This window comes from Dipteris shenzhenensis, chromosome 5 (genome assembly GCF_047967505.1).
Source record: "Dipteris shenzhenensis isolate YYH24624 ecotype China chromosome 5, Dip_SZ_1.0, whole genome shotgun sequence".
Taxonomy (NCBI): domain Eukaryota; kingdom Viridiplantae; phylum Streptophyta; class Polypodiopsida; order Gleicheniales; family Dipteridaceae; genus Dipteris; species Dipteris shenzhenensis.
Window position 1 is genome coordinate 3,564,748 of NC_141600.1, and position 20,657 is coordinate 3,585,404.

General features: G+C 39.4%; 2 protein-coding genes across 4 annotated transcripts in view; one reads left to right on the forward strand and one right to left on the reverse strand.

Moving 5' to 3' along the window:
* Nucleotides 1–1,605: 1,605 nt before the first annotated feature.
* On the reverse strand, nucleotides 1,606–3,629 carry LOC147901512 (caffeoyl-CoA O-methyltransferase 1-like). 3 transcript variants are annotated; one of them, XM_087374488.1, is made up of 6 exons: nucleotides 3,512–3,629; nucleotides 3,248–3,428; nucleotides 3,054–3,133; nucleotides 2,831–2,975; nucleotides 2,584–2,715; nucleotides 1,606–2,487 (listed from the first exon to the last, which is right to left on the reverse strand). In XM_087374488.1, the coding sequence occupies exons 2-6, from the start codon at nucleotides 3,413–3,415 to the stop codon at nucleotides 2,194–2,196; spliced, it is 819 nt and encodes a 272-aa protein (XP_087230614.1). In that variant the 5' UTR covers nucleotides 3,416–3,428; nucleotides 3,512–3,629; the 3' UTR covers nucleotides 1,606–2,193. The 3 variants fall into 3 exon arrangements, with proteins under 3 accessions (XP_087230614.1, XP_087230612.1, XP_087230613.1); XM_087374486.1 differs by having other exon boundaries at nucleotides 2,831–3,133; XM_087374487.1 differs by having other exon boundaries at nucleotides 2,831–3,133; nucleotides 3,548–3,622.
* A 6,678-nt stretch (nucleotides 3,630–10,307) lies between these two features.
* Nucleotides 10,308–20,657, forward strand: part of LOC147901513 (YebC-like protein) — a 31,058-nt gene continuing 20,708 nt past the window's right edge. Inside the window, exons 1-2 of the mRNA XM_087374943.1 lie at nucleotides 10,308–10,603; nucleotides 13,659–13,942. Coding sequence (XP_087231069.1) covers nucleotides 10,447–10,603; nucleotides 13,659–13,942 — 441 coding nt within the window. The 5' untranslated portion in view covers nucleotides 10,308–10,446. The remainder of the gene's footprint in view (nucleotides 10,604–13,658; nucleotides 13,943–20,657) is intronic.

Here is a 20,657-nt window from a genome sequence, read left to right on the forward strand (position 1 = left end):
TCCACAAGCTTCTCTTACCATTCCAAGCCACATTACCTTCTTTTAACACCAACCACACCCAAACTCCTACTCTTACAAAACCCAATGATTGATTTTTTTCAATAATCTTGATTGTTTGCCTGTTATGTAAACTTTTTAGCATGTAAAAGCATACCCTACACAACACTGCAATTATTTATGATAAGAAGAGAACATTTAAATTTGCAAAAAACTTTCTCGTTTTAGTTATGGAGCAACAATAACAAGCTATCCAACTCCAAATTATATACTTGATCTAACTTGACAAGACAAATGGGAATGCATTCCCCACTACCTCTTTGAATGCTTATGATTCCTTGAAATGCTCTCTTCTAAACTTCCTTATCCACTTACACTATCTTTCAACATTGTGTATTAAGACAACTTCATGGATCTATACAACTATGTTTGCTCGACCATGTTAACAAATTATACTGAAGTAAGCATGAGGAAAAACCTATCAAAATTGTGTAACACCGACAAAGCCTCCTCAAGCAATGAGATAATTAGTAGAAACTCTTTCATATAGCTATATACTAATCTTATAATATCCAAGAAATCTCTAGCTAGAAGAGGGATCGACTATTAAACAAGGATAAGATTTCAAGCAAAACACAAAAGTGATGATGACTTGTTTGAACTCAAGCTTAGTACATGTGTATGAGAGAGAGAGAGAGAGAGAGAGAGAGAGAGATGTTGTGGATATTTTTAGGAAAAAGTATACAACCGTGCACTAACATGGATGTTTTCAAGAAAGGGTGGGTTGGATATTTCATAGTGTGAGCTCTACAACAAATATCTACCTTGAAAAATGCACCTTTGGGAGCTTCTTTTACCGAATGAGCTAAAGTCTTCAAGAAACATATATAGATTTAATTAGAGATTAGGCAATCATGTAACATTATGTAATTACTAATTAGTGTTTCAAATTTCAAAAAGGAGAATGTGGGATTAGTGCAAATGTACATGACAAATGTTTTGCAAACAATGTTTTGGGCTACCAATCTCATTTCCAAAGGGAATTTTAGAAAATTTGGGGTTCATAATGGTTTGGATAAAATGTTGGTCAATCATGGCATTTTTTAAAATAAAGAATCTATGTTATCACCACATACAACCACACTTTAGCAATTTGTATTTATATTTTTTCCACATTTAGTAAAGTGGCATGCATCACAATAAGCATTTTTTGAATTTAGAGCCTCCACTTAAATTAAATCACATTACCCATTTTTTACTATTATATGTTAAGGTGAGGGTGGGCAGCATAGTTACTTAGTCCTCCCTTTTCAAGGGGGGTCTCCCCCAAAAAAAAAACAATGGGAGCCACCACTCATACCTTGATATATCCTTTAAGGGGAGGCACCCAAAATAATAATAGGGGGGCACTCATCAATTGCTAGTGGAGTTGGTCATACAACCATCCTACAATTCCCATATAACAAAGGAATTGCATTTGTGTATACCCATCCACTAATAAGAAGACACCTCACACACCAACCTAGGACATGGGTGTTTATTTTTAGTGGTATATGCACAAGAAATCCAACAGCTCATTTCCCTTGCAATTGGTGTGACGAGAGCTTGGGCAAGGGGAGAGCTTGCGCAAGGGGGATTTCTACACAGCCTTCCCTTCCAATTCCCAACTCTTCAAGGAATGGATTCACTCCACAACATCTTCAGGTCCAAGGGTTGTGGACCTAGCTTAACTCAAAAGACCTTAAAAGTTACATAATTTTTTGCCCGCTAAAAGATTGACGAGATACATGCTTGCAATAGATTAGAAGTACATCACACAAAGGTGTGCGCCACTTGTCCATCCGTGTGCTTGCCATGGAAGAGCATTGCGATTTCAAAAGTAAAGGTCTAAAGTCAAAGATGGTTACATGTTCACAAATTTATTATGGAGGCACAACTGGAGCTCTCGAGGTTCTGCTAACAATGGGAGGAAATCAAGACACCCGTACTTGCCTGAATTAAGTAGCCCACGGGTAGTCATTTAATTACTGGCAAAGCTAGAAATAATGCGAAGCGAAAGGATAGTCGTCCTATGTACAGCAGTTCCGATCTTCACTTCACGCTTCTTGATGAAGGAAAAAAGCAGCTGCCCAAGAGCAGACTCAAATCGAAAGAATCGTCCTCGTTTCATCGCACCGACGATTAGCAGCGCGGATCTCAAGCAACCCTCCTGCATAGAGTGATACCATCACCAATGGGGACTTGGCTGATGTCTATGCGAGAGTCTGCAGCCAGAACTTTGTTGAACTCCAGCACAAATGGCTTGTAATGGCGAATGTATTTAGGATATGGAGCGTCGTCAGGAGCAACAAGTGAACCGTTCCATAGAGTATTGTCGTACCCAATCAAGCCGCCAACTCTCACCAGCTTCAAGAGGCGCTCATGGTAATTGATGTAATTGTCTTTATCGGCATCTACGAACACGAAGTCGAAAAAGCCCACATATTTCTCCTGCAAATGACACGCCCCTCGTAAAAGCGTTCTAAATCTGCTCTTAGGCGTCACCCAGGACACGCAAAGCTGTGACACAAATGGCAAAAGCATCACCTGTTTCAACATCTCATCTAGTTGTGGTAGGATCAGCCCCTCCCGGAAGTCAATTTTGTGGTTAACACCAGCTTTCTCGAGGATAGGAGCACCCAACTCGTAGGTCTCTCTGTTCATGTCCATTGCAATGATCTGAGCATGCAAAGCCAAGGGCCAACGCACATTAGCGAAGGCTTCATGCAGTGCTCGAGAAACATCACGCAGGATTAGAAATTCTATAATGTGTCTGCTGGCGCGGAGAAAGTACCTTTCCGTCGTCCGGCAGCGCAAGCGCGGTGCTCAAGAGAGAGTAGCCTGTATACACGCCAAGTTCCATGGTATTCTTTGCATTGATAAGCTTTAACAACAACATAAGGAACTGCCCTTCGTCAGCTGGAGTTATCATCAAATTCCTGTAAAAGTAGACACCCCACATTAGAAAGATACTGGCAAAATGGACGCAAAGACATGCGAGCGTCATTCCAGCATACCATGGATGTTTGGCTGTGAGTTCCCTGAGTTCCCTGAGCGCATTCGGTTCACGGGGATGCACACTCGTCTGGAGTATATACTGGAAAAACAGAAAGACGGAAAAGTGTTAGAGATACCATGACACACAACCGGTCCGAAAAATAACCAGATGTGATTCAGTTCAATCAAGCGACACAACCATGACGTGTAGCACCTGATAGAGAGCGTCGGACTGAAGGATGCTTTTGTGTCCAATCCCCTGATGGCGCCCTTTCTTTTTGTCTTCATGGGATTTGCCATTCTCAACTGGCGTTCTTTCCTTGTTCAACTGTATAGCTTCGAAGACAGCGTCCAAGGGAGCTTCCAAAGAGGGAGGAGCCATCACGTTTTCGTTCCTGAGCACAAAACAAAGTGGGTCTGTGAAATGCACTTCGGAAGACTATCGAGGACTCTAAGAGAGCACGTTGGGAAGACAAACCACAAAAATGGAATCGAAGGGAAGACGAAAGGAGACCTAGAGAAGGGAAACTAAGGAGGTGAAGGGTGGAGAAGTGGATGAGGGAATTGGGGAGGGATAAATGTTGTGAAGGTGTAGGTAAGCGAGAAGGGGGAGGCCATTTAATGGGTTAAAGGGGATTGGTAGGGGGGTTGGTAGCTGAGGGGTTGGTTGGTTGCAAGCCTTTGCATGCATGCTTGCTTCCTCTATTCCTCATCAGCGCGCCATCCTTTATTCCTTGTTCCCCCCTCACATAACTATCTTCGAACGTCAAGATGAGTTTGCATGCATACAATTACATTTTATTGTCTCTCTCTTCTCTTTCCTTTGTTCCACTACTAGTGTTTTATCCTCTTGCTACGACTCTAGATTGATTGCAATACAGATATCTTAAGTAGCTCGAAAACATGTAGTGTAATGTACTCACTTGGACTATCAGTAAAGGAACAATCATTCCCATCACCAAATGCTCGATGAAAAGATGACACAAGTGGCCTCCATGATCTTGATGTCAATTCTGCCCAAGATATTGATGATTGCCTCAAGATATACATTGTCCCATTCACTTCAAAGAGGCTTTCATGAGCTTTGATGTTTGCCACACCAATGTTTGAATTGTTCAAAGCAAAGTATGTAAAAGAGTTTACAAATGTCATCGCAAAGTTGAGGCTAAATTGTGTTGTCAAACAAACCTCTTGCAATATTATTCTATAGTTGTTTTTGCATGCTTTTCTATTTAGATTGCCACTTATTTAGTAAAATCAAATTTATTGTTTTATTTGTTATATTTTTAGTCCCACTCTCATATTTTATTATTATTTATTATTTTTAATTCAAAATAAACAAATAAAAATGAACTAAAAATTAATGATAACAATTGTTTCCTTGTGTTTGCATTGGTGCTTCATTTGTTTTCTTATACTTACATCTTGTACATTGGTCCATTGTTTAGCATTAGTTGTTGTTCCTTTCTTCTTCTTCTTCTCCTTGTTTTTCATTTTTTCATTTTGTTAGGAAATTCAGCCTAATCTCTCTCTCTCTCTCTCTTCACATTTCTTATTCTTATTTTCTACTTTGTTTCTTTTTGCTATCAAAGTTTTTGTTTATTGATTGGGTTTTCAAAGCTTAGTAAGCAGTGGGTTTACCCAAGAGATTTCATAATCTTTGGAAACCTAGATGGCAACATACCTTGTACTGATGAGAACCTAAGCATAGCTTTGCTTATTAAGTTATTTTTACTTTTGATTTTACTCATAATTTGGTCGGAAGTAGCTTACATGCTCCCTTCTTTCCTTCTTGTAAGATTGGATATACTCTAGTCTTATGAAGGCTTATTTTTTTGTCACCTTAGCGGACATACAAGTTCTATAAGACCTTTCATCCAAGTGGTGGACAATTGATGTTGTGCTTCAAGAATTTATCTTTTGACAATCCATAATATGCCCTCGTAGTTACCTTGTCAAGTATGTCTGTGAGTTCTTGAATAGGTTAAGTAAGTATCCTTGTGGAGTCTCTTTTTCCTTTTGTTTGCTTTGTTTTAACTTCTTCAATGATTTTTGCCATTTTGTTATGCTCTTACCCCCCTTTTGTGTTTAGCTAGTTGATCCCTATCACCTAATCAAGTTTCTTATTTGTTATTTTTCCTGGGTTGCTAAGCTTTTCTTGTTTCCTCCTCATGATTTCCTTCTTTTTTGTACCCTATCTATCTTGTTGTTCTTTATTTTAGCTATTTGGGCCCTTCTCAGACCAAGGGCTTCTTGTGCAATATCTTGAAAGGTTCTTGATGTGAGGGGGAGCTAAGTAGAGATTCTAAGATGAAGCCACGACCACTTGACTGCATGTTATTATTGATGATCTCTCAAAGTGTATCAAGTATCCTCTTTAGGGCCCCACTCCGTAGTGGTCGCCCTTGAAAAAGAAGGGATGTGGTCAAAACAGCCCTTTTTGGCCTTGGATCATTCGTGCTCATAGTTGGCTTGGTCTTAAAGATCATCCTGGCTTCTAGAAATTCATATATGGTTTCTACAAATGTTGTCTCTCACAAGGTACATTCTTTTCATTCTTCCATCATTGTTTTGCTTCTAAACATGTGAGACACCCATGTAAAGATAGATTTGATTTCTTATCTAGATCAAATCTGAATGAACTTATGATTTTGAGGAGGGTTCTATCAAATTGTATAATTTAAGTCAACATTGTTAGTACACATTATACATATAACAATATAACGATTCTAAATAAGTTAAGACGTCTTGGGAGTAAGCATCTTTGCAGCCCTCAACCTCTTAGTCCTACTCATACTTCCTAAGAAATCTATGTTATCTATAATATTTAGTATTGTGCTTTCATACTTAGTGTGCTACTTTCATCCATTTGCAAGAGCATGTTAGGGAATCTAGGAAAGATCATAAAAAATATTATTTGATTGGAGATTTGAAACGTTTATATGCAAAAATATAGTTTTGAATCCTTTTTTTGGTTTTCTATTGAACATATAGAAGGAGAATTTGCTAACTCAATATATTTTTTCAAGGCAACTAGGCCCCGATAATGTTTTTGGATGAGAACTTTGCATATCTCTTTCCTAGGGAAGGAAATTCGGCTCACTACAAGAAAAGACTAGTCAAAAGAATCTTATGGTTTGGAGACCTCATACAAAGACAAAGAAAACTCCTTATCATCATAATGCAACCCGTGTAGAAGCCAAAAGTGATTCCTATTATGTATTAGAAATGATCATATAAAAAATGTTGTATCGACTTCTAGACTGATGCATTATGCTGCTTGTGATTCCCCTATTAAAAACATCGTATCTACTTCTAAACCGATACATCATGTTTATTGTGATTCTCCTTACTCTCAAACCAAAGAATTTTTACCTATAGAGATTATAAAGAAGGTTACAATTCTTTGATTGACTTATGCTTTTGGGAAAACTTTCTATTTAGGTTTTTGAAAGATACAATCTTTAGGATTTTTTTAAAACCACTTCTATGTACTTTTTAAAACTTCTCTTGTCAAGATCTTGATTTAAGAAATCAACATTGCTTTCAGTTGAAGTACTATTAGAGAAGTTTCTAAAGTATCAAGTTATTAGTCTTAAAAGCACTCCCATTTTAAGAAAAGAGCTTATGATCACTAATTTTACTTCTTCTAATAAGGTAGGTTTAAGTTCTATATTAAAGCCACCTTGAGCTAGTAGTGCTCTTCCTCATCAGGTTATAGGAGTTTGGAAGCATTCTGCAAGTGCTTGGAATTACGTGAAAGTATTAGGACAAAAGGCCTTCAATTATGTAGATACTAGTAGAAACCTTACAATGCATGGAAATCTAGACATATTTCGAGAATCACTTGTTGTTGCATTAATAAAAAGTTTGCTCCTTTTGTTAGTAGTTCTTTAGGACATGTTGTTATTGCTAATACCCATGTCCTTCCTAATTTTCTAAGGGATATTTTCTTAAAAGGCACAAAATTTTGACATTCTTCTTCTAAGGATTCATGCCTATTAAAAGCCATAGAGAAAGCAATTTCAAATTTGGCTATCCAAATAGAAGTTGTTTTTGGAGTCCAAGGTCTCTTATCGCATTGGAAATGACCAAATTTTGAATCTAGTTGCTTCAAAACTAAGAGAAGTTCCTTTGGTTTGCACCTCTAATATTGGTGGCTCTCTCTCTTCAAAGGATGAGATATCCTTGCATAAATTATAGCAAAAGCTTATGATTTAATATGTATTTGACATAAATTGAGCTAGAGTGCTCATCTACATAAAAATATCGGACTTGGTGATTATAAGATAGATCTGAGTTACCTGTAGTATCTCCACAATTAGAATAAGAGCATACTATTAGTTTCTATTTTCAACCCTTATATCTTTCCTTCAACTTGCTAGTCGTTTTCTTTCTTTAATAAACCTTTCAAGTTCTTCTTGTTCTTCTCCTTGTTGTGGTTGCTCTTCCATATATTCTTTTGTTGTTACTATCATTTCTCGTGATGTAGATGTTTTCCATTCTAGATCCTCATCAAACACTACATCACTTGAGATTCTAGTTTTCCTATAGCTTTGCTTCATTCACTATAAGCAAACATAAGACTCTCATGATTTCACATCTAGTTTCCTTCTATAATCATCACATATGTGAGCATATTCAATGCATACAAAGATTTTGAAATGCCCAATCTTTAATGCCTCATATAGTGTTTGATATTCTGTAGGTATCTCTCAGGTATCTTGTCCAATAAGTAATTTGTTACATTTATGACTTCTGCCCAATATCGATTTGACAAATGTTTTTCATTGAGCATGGCTCTAGCACTATTTGCTAGTGTTATTTTCTTTGTTTCTACAAACTACATTTTGCTATGGTCTGTCACGACAAGTAAATTATCTTTTGATTCCATGATCTTTACAAAAATTCATAATTGTTGGTGAAGCTATTCACTTCCTTTGTCTTAACTGAGTACCTTGATTTTTCTACATGTTTGGTTTTTCAACATGGCCTTGAATTCTTTGAATCTATCAAAGGCTTCAGACTTTGTTTTAGAAAGTAGATCCAATAGTATCCACTGTAGCCATCAATCAATGTCACACAATAGAGTAAACCAATGGTTTGTGCATAACCTCAAACATCAAAGTGTACAAAGTCAAATGTAACTCTTGCTCTAGTTGCGCTCTAGCAAAATTGGCTTTCCAAAGCAAAATGTTTCACAAAGTTCTCCAAGAAATTTGGGTCTTGGAACTCCAATTGCCATATAATGATGTCGTGTCGTGTGAAAGTTTTATGTTCATATATTTTATGCTATAATTCTAAAAGTGGCATGGGTTTGAATAATCTACCTTCTTTAACTTCTTTTTCAACAACTTGATATCCTTTGTATTTATTTCTATAATGCATTCACTTCCATTAAAGATAAATCCATAATTTTCCTTTGTCATCTGTCCATCTAACAAGATATTATTGCTGAGTTTTGGAATATAGAGTATATCATCTATCTCTTAAAGAATTATCCCATCCATTAGTACTTTGTCCTTTCCTTAAATAGGGTTTGGTGTATTGTCAATTGTGTAGATCATATTCTTGGATGCTTTTAAAGGTTTAAACCATTCCTTATGTCCTATCATATGAGACAATTGTTAACAATTAGAAAAGGTGCAAAAGTGATTAATGGGAATGTGGAATGAGCTAAGAGACAAGATGTCACAAGAAACATAAAGTATTGATTGATCACTAAGAAGATACAACTCACAAAGCTGTTTGACACACTCATGTACAATACCTTAAATAAGCAAGAGGAAGAATCCACTTGTCCTTCACTACTAAAAACTCCATCACCTCCTTGATTGCCAATATAGCACCCTCATGTGTCATACGTTTAGCATACAACTGGAACCTTAGACAACACACTTTGCTTAGGTACACATGCATACAAATGCGCAAGCTCTCCCTATAGTATTCTATTAGCCTTTTTATAACCCTTTGCATTATCCTATGACAACTTGTATAAATTTGTATGGACTTATCTCCCTTATAGTATGTTCCTATATACTCGCTGTGTAAACCCTCAACTTTCTTTCATTTTTTGAATGAATGGACTTTGAAAAGGCTTCCCGTTTTGGTTATACAACCATAACATTCAATAATGAGTGTCACTTTATATTTATCCATCAATAAAAAACAATTGTCCATCTTGTGTAATGCAAGAGCTTAAAAACTCTATAGTTAATGCGATCTTTTGCTTCAGCATATATTTTATCCACTAAGTTGTCCACAAGGCACTAAGTAGGAGGTTTGAAGCCACTCCGTGATTGGCAGCGCAATTCCATGCATTTGCATGTCCTCATTGTTCACTCTGTAGCTCACGGTGTAACTCCATATATTTCACATGTCCTCATTGTCCACCATACTTTGATGATATTCAAAATGCAAAATTGATCTAGCAAGAGTGTATTGGAACTCTCAATGTTCTATATCCAAATGGGTTGCCTTAGTCTTGGCTTCCACTCATTGGTAGTCACTTTAGTTCTCTACATAGTATAGATGAAGGTGTTTCTTCATTTCCACATCCGAGGTGCTTGCACTAACTTGCTAAATTAGCTTAGGCAATCTAAATACTTGTATAAGCTTGGGTAGTCTCAATACTTCTATGAGCTTTTATGCCTCAAAATTCTAGTGAGAAGTGGGACATAACCTTGTGCTAGGTGCCCTTGCTCCTTCTAAGGGGCTTAGCACATGGGAAGAAATAGGATGGGAATGGGAAAAGGTGGTCCCATGCATATCTTTCCTATTCCCATCAGACCATGTGCTAACTAAAAAAGAACTAGGTTTGGGTTTAGGTGGAAGAGGACACATGGCATCATTTCAATTGTTTAGGAGGTGGGGATCAAGTGGGGACAAGGATACATGTCATCCCTCCATGTTTTTGAATCCCTAAAAAAGGGGAACCCATTCTAGAGGCCATGGTCCAGAACAAGGTGAATGATATTTAATCATTCATAAGGCTTGTCCAAGATAAAAAAAGCAAACAAAAAGGAAATGGTGTGGAGGAAGACTCATGAGATAAAGGGGGGGGGAAGAGAGAGAGAGAGACAGAGAGAGGGGGGTTTGGGAGAGGTGTAAGAAGACTTGAGGAGATACAAGAAGGGAGAGAGAGAGAGAGAGACTCAACCACTTTAAAGTGTGCATTCAAGTCCAATGAAGAAGAGTAACAAATTGTCCAATAGGAAAAATGCATTTCCAATGATGACAAAAAGGTTTCCATCCTAAACCCATGCTAGCCCAAGTTCAATTTGTGGAGGCGGGCAATGCTGCACAGGATACTATAAGTCGTGGGGTGACCATTATCTCCAAGTGATACATCAGCCAGTGAGCTTTCACTTTTCAAACTGAGCAACTGGCGTATGAAATGCTGGTCTTTGGGACATGATGGTAGTAGGACCAAGGGCAATGGGTGCTCTTAAAGCTGTCCTCGAACCAGGGAATGCCTCACTTGGCTGCTCTTCCAAGTATCTAAATGCATTCGAGAAGCTGGCCAACGGCAACGGTGTTTTCTTCAGAAATCTTCATCGAGAACGAAGTGGTAATTTCGAGTTTTTGGTGCTGAAAATTTTGATGTCCTCCTTGCGTAAGTTCACGTGTCAAGAGAGCAAAACACAGAGAATTTCCCTTTACGTTTGTTGGGAGTTACTCCAACATGGATAGCTTAGGTAGGATATCGTGAGTGCTGCAAGGTCTATTAGACGGAGAAAAGTGAACTTCTGGTAAGGTTTTGGATTGCAGGTGGTCTTTTTCCAAACATCCTAATTATTTTTTGATGTGGTTGTGCTAATATCTGCTTTGGGCTCATGTGTAATTCAGTTACACACCTTTGCGGCGTTTGTTGAAAATTTTTTGTCGCATTCGTTGGGCATGAAAGGATTATTTGATCTAGTCACCGAGAACTTCTTAATCAAAAGCATGATCATGTCTGAGTTTATGGAATAGCCAAGAAGACCACATTGCTCAAAATTTGAATTCTATTTAAGAACGTAGGTCTTCCTTTTGGTGTCACATGAGAACTTGCGATTGGAACAACTATGTTAGTTGCTTTTTAATCGTGTTGCCCAGCTATATTTCAACCGATGAAAATTTCATGCTTTAGGACATGCACAAGGGAGGCTAGCCACAAAATCATAGACTCAGTAGACGGGTCATACCTTGACTTAGGTCTAAAAGCACAATTATGTAGCCATCCGTGTGTCCCTTGTTTGAGATAGAGGCAATATGGCTGTCTCTCTTGAGTTATGTCATGAAGAATCTCCAGCAAATAAGGCCTAGGTGTCCTATTAAGCCTCAAAGCAGAGATCTCGAATGAGATCATTATGTTTGCCTTAGTAACGCAGTGGAAGCTACTTTTACCAATTTGATTGTCTCTTGGAAACTTATGCATGGTTGAAGTATAGGCACATGTTGAAATTTTGGCATTCATTTGTGGTCTAAAGCACTATCCCATGGTAGGTATCACTTGGAGAACGTTTGGTTCACGAGTGAAGCCTCTAGACTAGAGTTTGAGCTTGAGAGAATCTAGGTCAATCCACAAGCTCATAGTTTACAAGGTAGGGGGATCTTGGGGCAAAAATAACCCCTAAGTAAGAACTGGCAAAGAGAGTAGCACGAAGTTGGCAAAACTAGCAAGTAAGGGGGCCCACTTGCAAAGTTAATCAAATCAACCTAAATCTAAAAAAGCAAAAAGCTATAGAAAGCAAATCAAGCACAGTTTGACGTATGGCAATCTACATTAATTGGTGAACTTTGGTTCTAAATGTAACTTTTGGCACTTCCCATGTGTACATCGAGTTATATTGCATGCCCAAGTCCTTATGACTTGATGATTATTTATCACCCTCCACCTGTCAGTATGCCTTACAAGATTGGACGCTCCACAAATCCACCGGGTTTCCATACCAACTCAAATGGATTCTATACCCCATAGTTCCTAGTTGCTTTCATACAGGCTTTGGGAGTGAGCCTTGGTGCATCTAGGTAGCAATGTTGATTCTTATGAGGACAAAATGTGATAACATAGTCAAACCTGTGAGAAGGATGTGATCTGAGAAGGATGTGATCTCCGGAACCAATAAGTACAATCATCTATACCTTGATCATTCACATGCACATTAGATAGTACACAATGAGTTGCAACCATTAGATTCAGTTTGGTTAGATTCTGATAAGTCTAGCTCAAGATATGACCTTAGCAAGCTTAGAGTACAACTAAATGTCCTAGGTCTACGTGTGCATTAATTATGTGCATGGGTAAAGGGGTCATGGGACGAAATTCTAAAATAGAATTAAATTAATTAAAAACCTTTTAACAATTTAATTAAAGACTATTTAGTTAAAAGTAAGGATAGCACCCCAAGATATTCACAGAAGTGCCTTTTGGAACATCATAGGGTCTTTATGAATATGTAGTTGTATCTTTTGGTTTAAGTAATGCTCAAGCTTTTTTTATCGGATGATGAGACAAATATTTTAGAAACATAGATCTTTTGTGGGGACATTATTTGGTGATATTATTATTTTCAGCAAGATAAGAGCAACATAGAAGGCATCTGAAGGTTGTGTACGATCTCTTGAAGGAGAATTGGTTATTCATATATGCTAAGAAGAGTGAATTTGCTTATTTAAGATATAGTTTCGTGGACATATAGTAGCTGGAGAAATAAAAATGGATCTAGAGAAGACCTTGCCTGCATGCAATTCTCCTCTTCCATATCAATCGCCGTTTGAAAAAAAGCCTTTTTGCTTGACTATTTTGCAATTCCCACACTTTCTTAGGTCTTTCTTTTCAATTTTGATCTCTAAAATCGATTTCATCCTTGTTTCCCAACGATATCTGGAGACAGGGCAATTTTTCAGTTTTTTTGACAATGGATATTCGGCACGTGTTTTTGAGGCCAAATAGTGGACAATTGCACCTAGGCAAATTGCAATTATCAGGAATGGACTTCGAATGGTGATTTCCTCTTTCTTGTTGACGTTTTCATCTCTAGACAAATATTTTCTCCAAAATTAATCATTTTATGTTAGAACATCTCTTGTTACTATTGGGTGTTTTGGATTTTGGCATCATTTGACATCTTTTTGATAGATGATTTAATTGCTAGGCTTTGATTAAGGCTTTCAGATTAGTGTCTATTGAGGTATTTGAAGAAATCCTAGTGTTTTCCACTAGTATTCGATTGTGGGATGAAGTTTCTAACCCATCTAGCGTGGAAATTGACCATGATAGTGTCTTCATGGAAGGAGGACAAAGGAAGTGTGAGAACTTTGCTTTAAGCTTGTTCCATTGGTTGAGTTTTAGCACTATATATTGGCTTCACAGACTTCATTTATTATCATTGTTCTATTTGTTCAAGCATTGTAATCCCCCCCTATATTTATAAAGTAGTCGTACAAACAAAGATGCGATTTTCATGCACCGTCGCACCACACGTGCAAAATGGGTAATTTTGCATGCCCACACACGTTCAGCCCACATTCCAACTCACCATGGTCCTGCTCATGGGGAAACATCAGAAGGTAGTTTTTGGAGGAAAAATAACTGAAACTTTGCTTTGACTGTATATTTGGTCTCATGATTTGATTTCCAGGTACAGCAACTGCTTGGGATCATCCCTGTGGGATTGTGATTCGGAAGAAAGACAATACATGGTGTAGAGGCAATGGAGCTTTTAGCTGCAACCAAAAATGGGAAGCTAAAGCATTGGGCCTATATAACATGGGTGCATCAAGCAGAAGAATGCCATGCTTTGCTTTGAATTCCAAAGCAGGTGACTCACACGTCTGGAGTGTCCTTGTTATTAAAAGTCGAAAACTATGGACAAGTACACCTGTTCAAATGGGGAGGCGTTCTTCAAAAATAGCAACCAGAAAGGTCTTTTCTCAATACTGTTGTTTGACAAATTTAGAAGTAGAGGCTGAGGCCAGGCATTACATGCTTGGGTCTTAATATTCTTTTCTGGATTGGAATATACTTATCTTTTGGAAGCATTGAGCTTGTCTAGCTGATCAAGTACATGGAAATTTGCACTATATTTGGAGCCTCATGTAATGTCTTTTGTTGTCTTAGTGTGTTCTTTGGTGTTTCTGTGGCTGGGTTTATCAGAGGATTACCAAGCCTGTACACCCTGCTCAATCTAAGCCAGTAATACAAATTCATACAGCGGATGTTAATGTGGACGATCAAATAATACAAAGTCTGGGGCAAAAGCTTAGTGTGGGAATAATTACAGTCAAACTAGTATAGTCATCTGGATGCTTGTGTAGGCAGCACAATAAGGAAGAGGCTTTGTCCAAGGCTCACATGAATCTTTGCTGCTTGTCTGTGCTGATTTTGGGTTCGTATCATGACTAGGGAACTACAGGATGGCATATAATGCCCAATTCATGCCTAACAACTCAGATATAGATTTGCTTGCAGAAGCCACTCGTCGTGATCAATTCTTCAGATACCATGTTGGTAACTTCCTATCATGAGAAGTTGACTTCGGGGGTGGCTCTGGTGCATCTGGCTCCTTCTCTGGTTCCTTGAAATCTTCAATCGTCTCTACCTCTGTAATGGTCAACTTGGGAGGTGTAACTTTCGGAACTTTGATGACCTCTTCTTCTGCCTGGGACGTTGCTTCCTCAAAGATCACATCCCTACTGATCAGTATCTGTTTCTTCATTGGGTCGAAGACGCGATACGGCTTAAATTTGTCACTGTACTTGACAAAGACACCCTTCTTGCCCTTGGAATCGAGTTTTGATTGTCATCTCTATGCATGTGTACGAATGCATCAGAACCAAAATTCCTAAAATGAGAGATAGTGGGCTTCTTAACATTGTAAGCTTCATAGGTAGTCATATCTGCAACGGCCTTGGTCTTGGTCATGTTGAGGATGTGAACTGCAGTAGTGATTGCTTCACCCCAATAAGCTTTTGAGAGATCCCTCCCTCTGATCATGGTCAATCCCATCTCTGTTAGTGTTCGGTGCTTTCGGCAACCCCATTCTGTTGAGATGTACGTGCACAAGCTGATGCGATCCCATACTTCTTGCAGAAAGAATTAAACTCTGCTGAGGTGAACTACCCCCCTCGATCAGTGCAGAAGGCTTTGACATCCTTCCCTGTTTCCTTCTCTGCGTTGGCCTTCCATTCTTTAAATTTCTCAAATGCCTGAGACTTCTTGGCTAGGCAGTATATCCAAGTCATCCGACTAAAGTCATCCACAAATAGAAGAGAATATCTCGAACCTGCAAACGAGTTTGTTGACATTGTTCCACAAATGTCGGAGTGGACCAGCTCAATGGTCTCTTAGCCCTCCATGTAGCCTCTTGTGGGAATCGCTGTCGGTGTTGCTTGCCCTCCAAGCAAGCCTGGCAGATTCTATTTGCGCATCTCATAGGTAGAAGTCCCTCCACCATCTTTGACTTTTGCATTTCTGTAAGAGTACTGTAATTGACATGACTAAACCTTTCATGCCACAACATTGAGTGCCCATGATCCCCATGAACAACTAAGGCTTGTGATTGGTATAAGCCATCCTCCTCGACACCTTGGGCCACCATCTGTCCATCTTCTTTGGGAGTGACGGTGACTTCTCCATTTTCGGAGAGTATTGACATCTTATGCTTATCCATTTGACTCACAGAGAGTAGATTCTTGCAAAGATTTGGAACAAATAGAACACCAGATATTACCTTTTCTTCTCCCGCCGTGGTGATGAACGGAATACTGCCTACCCCCTTTACCGGGCATGTTTGGCTATTCCTCCACGGTCACCTTCGAGTCAAGATGGGTTCCCTTCATGGTCTTGAACCACTCCTTCCTATTGGACATTTGTTTTGCGGCGCTGCTGTCCATGTACCAAGCCTCCTTGCTATCACTTCTTACATGAGCGGAGGAGTAGTGACATTGGCCGTCTCTGTCTTAGGCTCCTCCTTGCTCTTGGACGCCTTTTTTTTCTTTTGATCTGCCTTCTTCTTTTGGCAATCCTTTGCATAATGACCAAGCTTTCCACAGTAGAAACATTTTTCCTTCTTTTTCTTTCTGAGTCATCGGCCTTGCCTTTGGAGTCCTTGGACTCGCCGTTGTACAACTTGCGTCCTCCTGCAGCAGTAACAAGGGCCCGAGTTCTTCAAATGTCAAGGTCTTGGTCCTTCTTCTGTTGTTACAGTGGTGACAAATCCCTTGAAGTTGCATGGTAACATCCCAAGTGTCAGCTGACTGGAGTCCACCTTTTGACCAACCGATGCCAATGGATCTCTTGCCACTTTAACTTTCGTCAAGTAGTCATGTACCAACTCTCCCTCGTCCATGCTTATATTGAAGAGCTAGTGTTGCAGAGTCAATATACAAGAAGTGTTATCTGTCTCGTACAAGTCCTTCAGAGTGGTCCACGCCCCCACTGACGTATCTGCCATCTAGATATGAGGAATCGCAGAGTTTGCTATTGTCCCTATGATTAAAGCTAGGGCCTCTTTCCTCCCATGCTTCGAGTTCATCTTTCCACCGGCTCAACAACCCTGCCCTTGTTGTCGAGAACATCCTCCGGCTTAGCTTCCACTCCTGTTGTAAGCTTCCAGAGCTTCCATTCCACAAGATGACTCCAGATCTTGATGAGTGCTATGCTCAACTCAAAACTCAAAACTATTACTCAATCTCAAAATCAAAGTCAAAATACATAGCCAGGTGCCGTGGTGGCTCTCCTGTGAGCTGCAAAGATATCTTGTATCTTTGTGTGTCGGGTCGTCTCTTGTTGTGGTGGGGGGTGTGGTCTCCATGTTCTTTGTATCCGGTGGGCTATATCGAACACGACGCCTCGGCTTGGGTGGTCCCCTTTGAATAGAGCTGGGAAGGGTTGGACCTCCATGGTGCGTGCTCTTGTCAACCTCTGCATTGTGTGTGGTCCCTCTATCTCTGGATCCACTACTCCTCGTTGCCTCTTCCCACTAATCCATGCTGCCCTCATGTCGACTATCTCCTCCTCCTCTACTCCACTAAGTCTTGGGGCAGACTCAAATGAGTAGAAACTCGTGGCATATTGTTGGGCTCGATCTGTCTTTGTCTCCTATGGCATTGTCACCTCTTGCTGCCTGATCTGACGCTATGGAGTCTCTTTGTGTCGCCGCATCTCCATCAAATAGAGAACAATGTAGACCTAGTCTTGAAAGCGAATCAGCCGCGAGAGAGAGGCCCAAAACCTGGACCACTAGTGTTGGAGGGTCTTTGTTTACTCCCTCTACTTGATCCTTTGCTTGCCCTCCTTCACAAAAGCAAAACAAACAGTGAATAGATCATAGCAACCTCAAGAAAGGAAGAAAACATGACATTTAGGAATTTGAATGAAAGCTCCCATAAAAACATATGTGACATCCACTTAAAACAACATATTACATTTAGAATTTAGAATGCAAGGATCACTTTTTTTTCTTGCCATAAACACTTACAAAATTAGAAATTTTCCTTACCATAACCACTTAGAATTTTTTCTGAACTAATTTGGAGATTACTTTTAGAATTTAGCATTCATTACATTCATTCACCATCTATTCTAATTTGCATCTTTCTTACTTCAGCTACCAGCTCCTTCGTCCATCTTTCTAGCCTTCGTGCTTCTCTTCAGCCTTGCGAAGCTGCTTGATCTTGACAGCTTTTTGTCAAGCTCTTGCCATCTACAATCTCATCTCATCTATCCTATTACTGCATTTGCACTCTTCCTTTTCATCGTTTCACACGAAATCTCTAAGTACATTGACACAATGGGCTGCCGAACTTTTCATCTGAGATGACTCTCTTCTGGGCTATTATCCCAGATGGTTAGAATCTGGTTAAAGTAGAGGTTCTTTATGGTTATTCAGCCAGTGTTTAGTAAAAGCTAATAACGTTACTAGGGCCAATGTGATTATGAATAAAGTTGTGTTGAGAATTGTAGTTGCTTGATACCTTGTAGTATCGTGGATTGCTTGAAGGCAGGGAGTCTTGAAAAGACGTACCCAATGGATTTTGGGCAGCATATACCCGTTGGATTTTGGGTAGCGTGACAAGTAGCTTAGTAACTGATTAGACATTTGGTAAGGTTGTCACTAGTTTTTGTTAAGAAAGTTAATAAGAGTACAATAATCACTTTCTAAGTCTGCTGCCAAGCGCATTGACACTTCTCTATTGCACCTATGGGTATTCATTATTCATATGGATTCCAAGGGTTTCTAGACAGATACTACCCTTCAGATGCTACAATGAATCCAGATCTTAAAGAGAAGTAAATCTTGGTAAACTATGGCATGAACATTGAAATCAAAATTGATATAGGTTAGCAGAAAAACTATTATGATTCTGAGATGAATTAGAATCAGGATATTCAACAGCATGTTGAATATTGCTTACTCAAATCTTAGATACGAATTGAGTGAACTATGATCAATCTTTGAGTTTATTCAGAGGATTCTACAGTTGATACTTTTCAATTTACCTTGCATGGTAATTGCATAAATTCCAAGTTTGTTTATGGATGCTACATTACAAATACTGCTAATGGAATCTGATTCAAGATGAGAAGGATAGTTTGAGGATCATTGATTAGTTTTCTTACCCTGATTTATGCCAGCATAAATCTATTTTAAAAGTTGGAGAATGTTATGTTCATAATTGGACTAATTGGGGCCTAACCAAGATTGGACTGTCTAGGGTCAAGGCAAAGCTAACCTAGGATATTGGATTGGATCTAGGGTTAGGATATGGTCTAACGTAGCGTTTGGATTAACACAAAATGAGGCGAGCACTAGCGTGGATGAGGTTTAGATCCCATGGATTAAGCTAGCCTAAGAATGGTGTGGCTATTCCAGGATTTTAGCAGAGCTAATTTGTGCAATGCATGGATTCCAAGTAAAGCAAAGCTACTTTGGGCATGTAGCCTAAGTTTAGGGCTCACTGCTAAAGATAGCCAATGCTAGGCCTATCTATTAGTATGAGCAAGGGGATCAGTGTTAGGGGTTCAAGGAGTTGAAGTCTCCGTAGAAAGTAGACCTACTGGCTAGGGAGTGGCATAGTTGAGGAAGGGGCATGTGGTATGAGACACATATCTAGACCTTGAGGCTGGTTGATTCTCGCGGTGGTCTGTTTTGAGCATATGGTTGGGAGGTGAGCTGCAAGCTCGAATCCCTATGGGTTTTTTTTGTGGGATTGTCCTGCCGTACTTTGGACTTTGGCTTGAAGTTAAACCCCTCCAAGGTCAGATGTTTACTTGATCGGGTTTGTGTCAATGGACAACAATTGATGGGAACTGCCAATGATAGATTCCTGAATTAGAGGATAGCATATGCACCATGCAATTGAGTAGGATCCAGAGGAGCAAGTTTAAGCATAAGCAGCACTAGATTCCTATCTCAATGAAAGAAGTGTGAAGGGAAATGTCATGGATGAGGGCTTTATGGGACTTTCTTCATGCATGGAGTTAAGGGAGATGTGTGGTTAATGAGATCATGTGGCTGTAGATAATTCTAGTTAGGCCAAACATCTAAAGGCCAACCTTGTGAAGTTTTCGTCCAAGTTGCGGCCTACTGGTATTGTGATAATTCTTTCTATCTTAAATGGTGCGTTGCCGTATCAGCTAGATTTAGATGCTCGTTTGGGAGAGACTAAAATGAAATCGTTTAGAATTCACAAGTAGTTGTAGCTTGAATGAAGAGATTTTGGACTACTTTTTGATTAGCCTTCTCCTTTAGTGCTAGCCTTTGTCATGGCTGAGTTTGCCCTTCACCTCCGGAGTGCCGATAGAAACTCAGTACGAAGACTTTGTATAAAAGGATGCTCAAGTATGTGTGGGTGTGTGGATTTGTATGTGTGAAAGCATATTTTTATTCTATGGTCTACACCCACTGTTGGGCGCTGATGATGTCAGTGGGGATGTCATAGTAGCTAGTCCTTGCTATGCGTGATGGAGTTTATGGTTTTCAATCTTATGAGTGACTATTGTGAGATTGAAACTGCACTATGTTGTGTTTTTAGAGGATGAGTTTGGGAATGTTCCTGGATTCATCTAGGTATAGGCCAAGCATCTAAAGGCCATTCTATAAGCTCTTGGTCGAAGCTGGTTTTCTTGTTGTGTATAATCAAATTAATGTGGAATGGATTTTGAATGTTAGTTTGAGTGTGCTGTAATACAAGTTATGAATGGGTAAAAAATGGAATAGCCGCCTTTATCTAATGACCATATAGGCGGTGACACCCATTAGCCATCACCCATCACTGATCAGCATCAGTCATTGCCTTGGATAAGAGCAAAAGAAATCACAAGGAAGATGTAACACAAAAGGCTAAGACCTTTCTGACAAATATCCAGGTCAGTTGTGGGAGCTACCTTGATGAGACCACATCCTCGCATTCTGTATGCCAGAAATCTTTTGAAAGGAAAAGTTTAATTAGTCACATCTGAAGGGGAAGGTTAGGAAGAGAAGAACCACAGGGAGAGAAGAAGAAGAAGAAGAAGAATATATTATCGTCCTCTGAAGACCAAAACCGGCCTATGGGACCTGAGCAATACAATATCACAAGTACATGAAAGCTCCTCCCGAAGATGGGAGGGTGGAAAGAGAAACCACCTTCTAGGA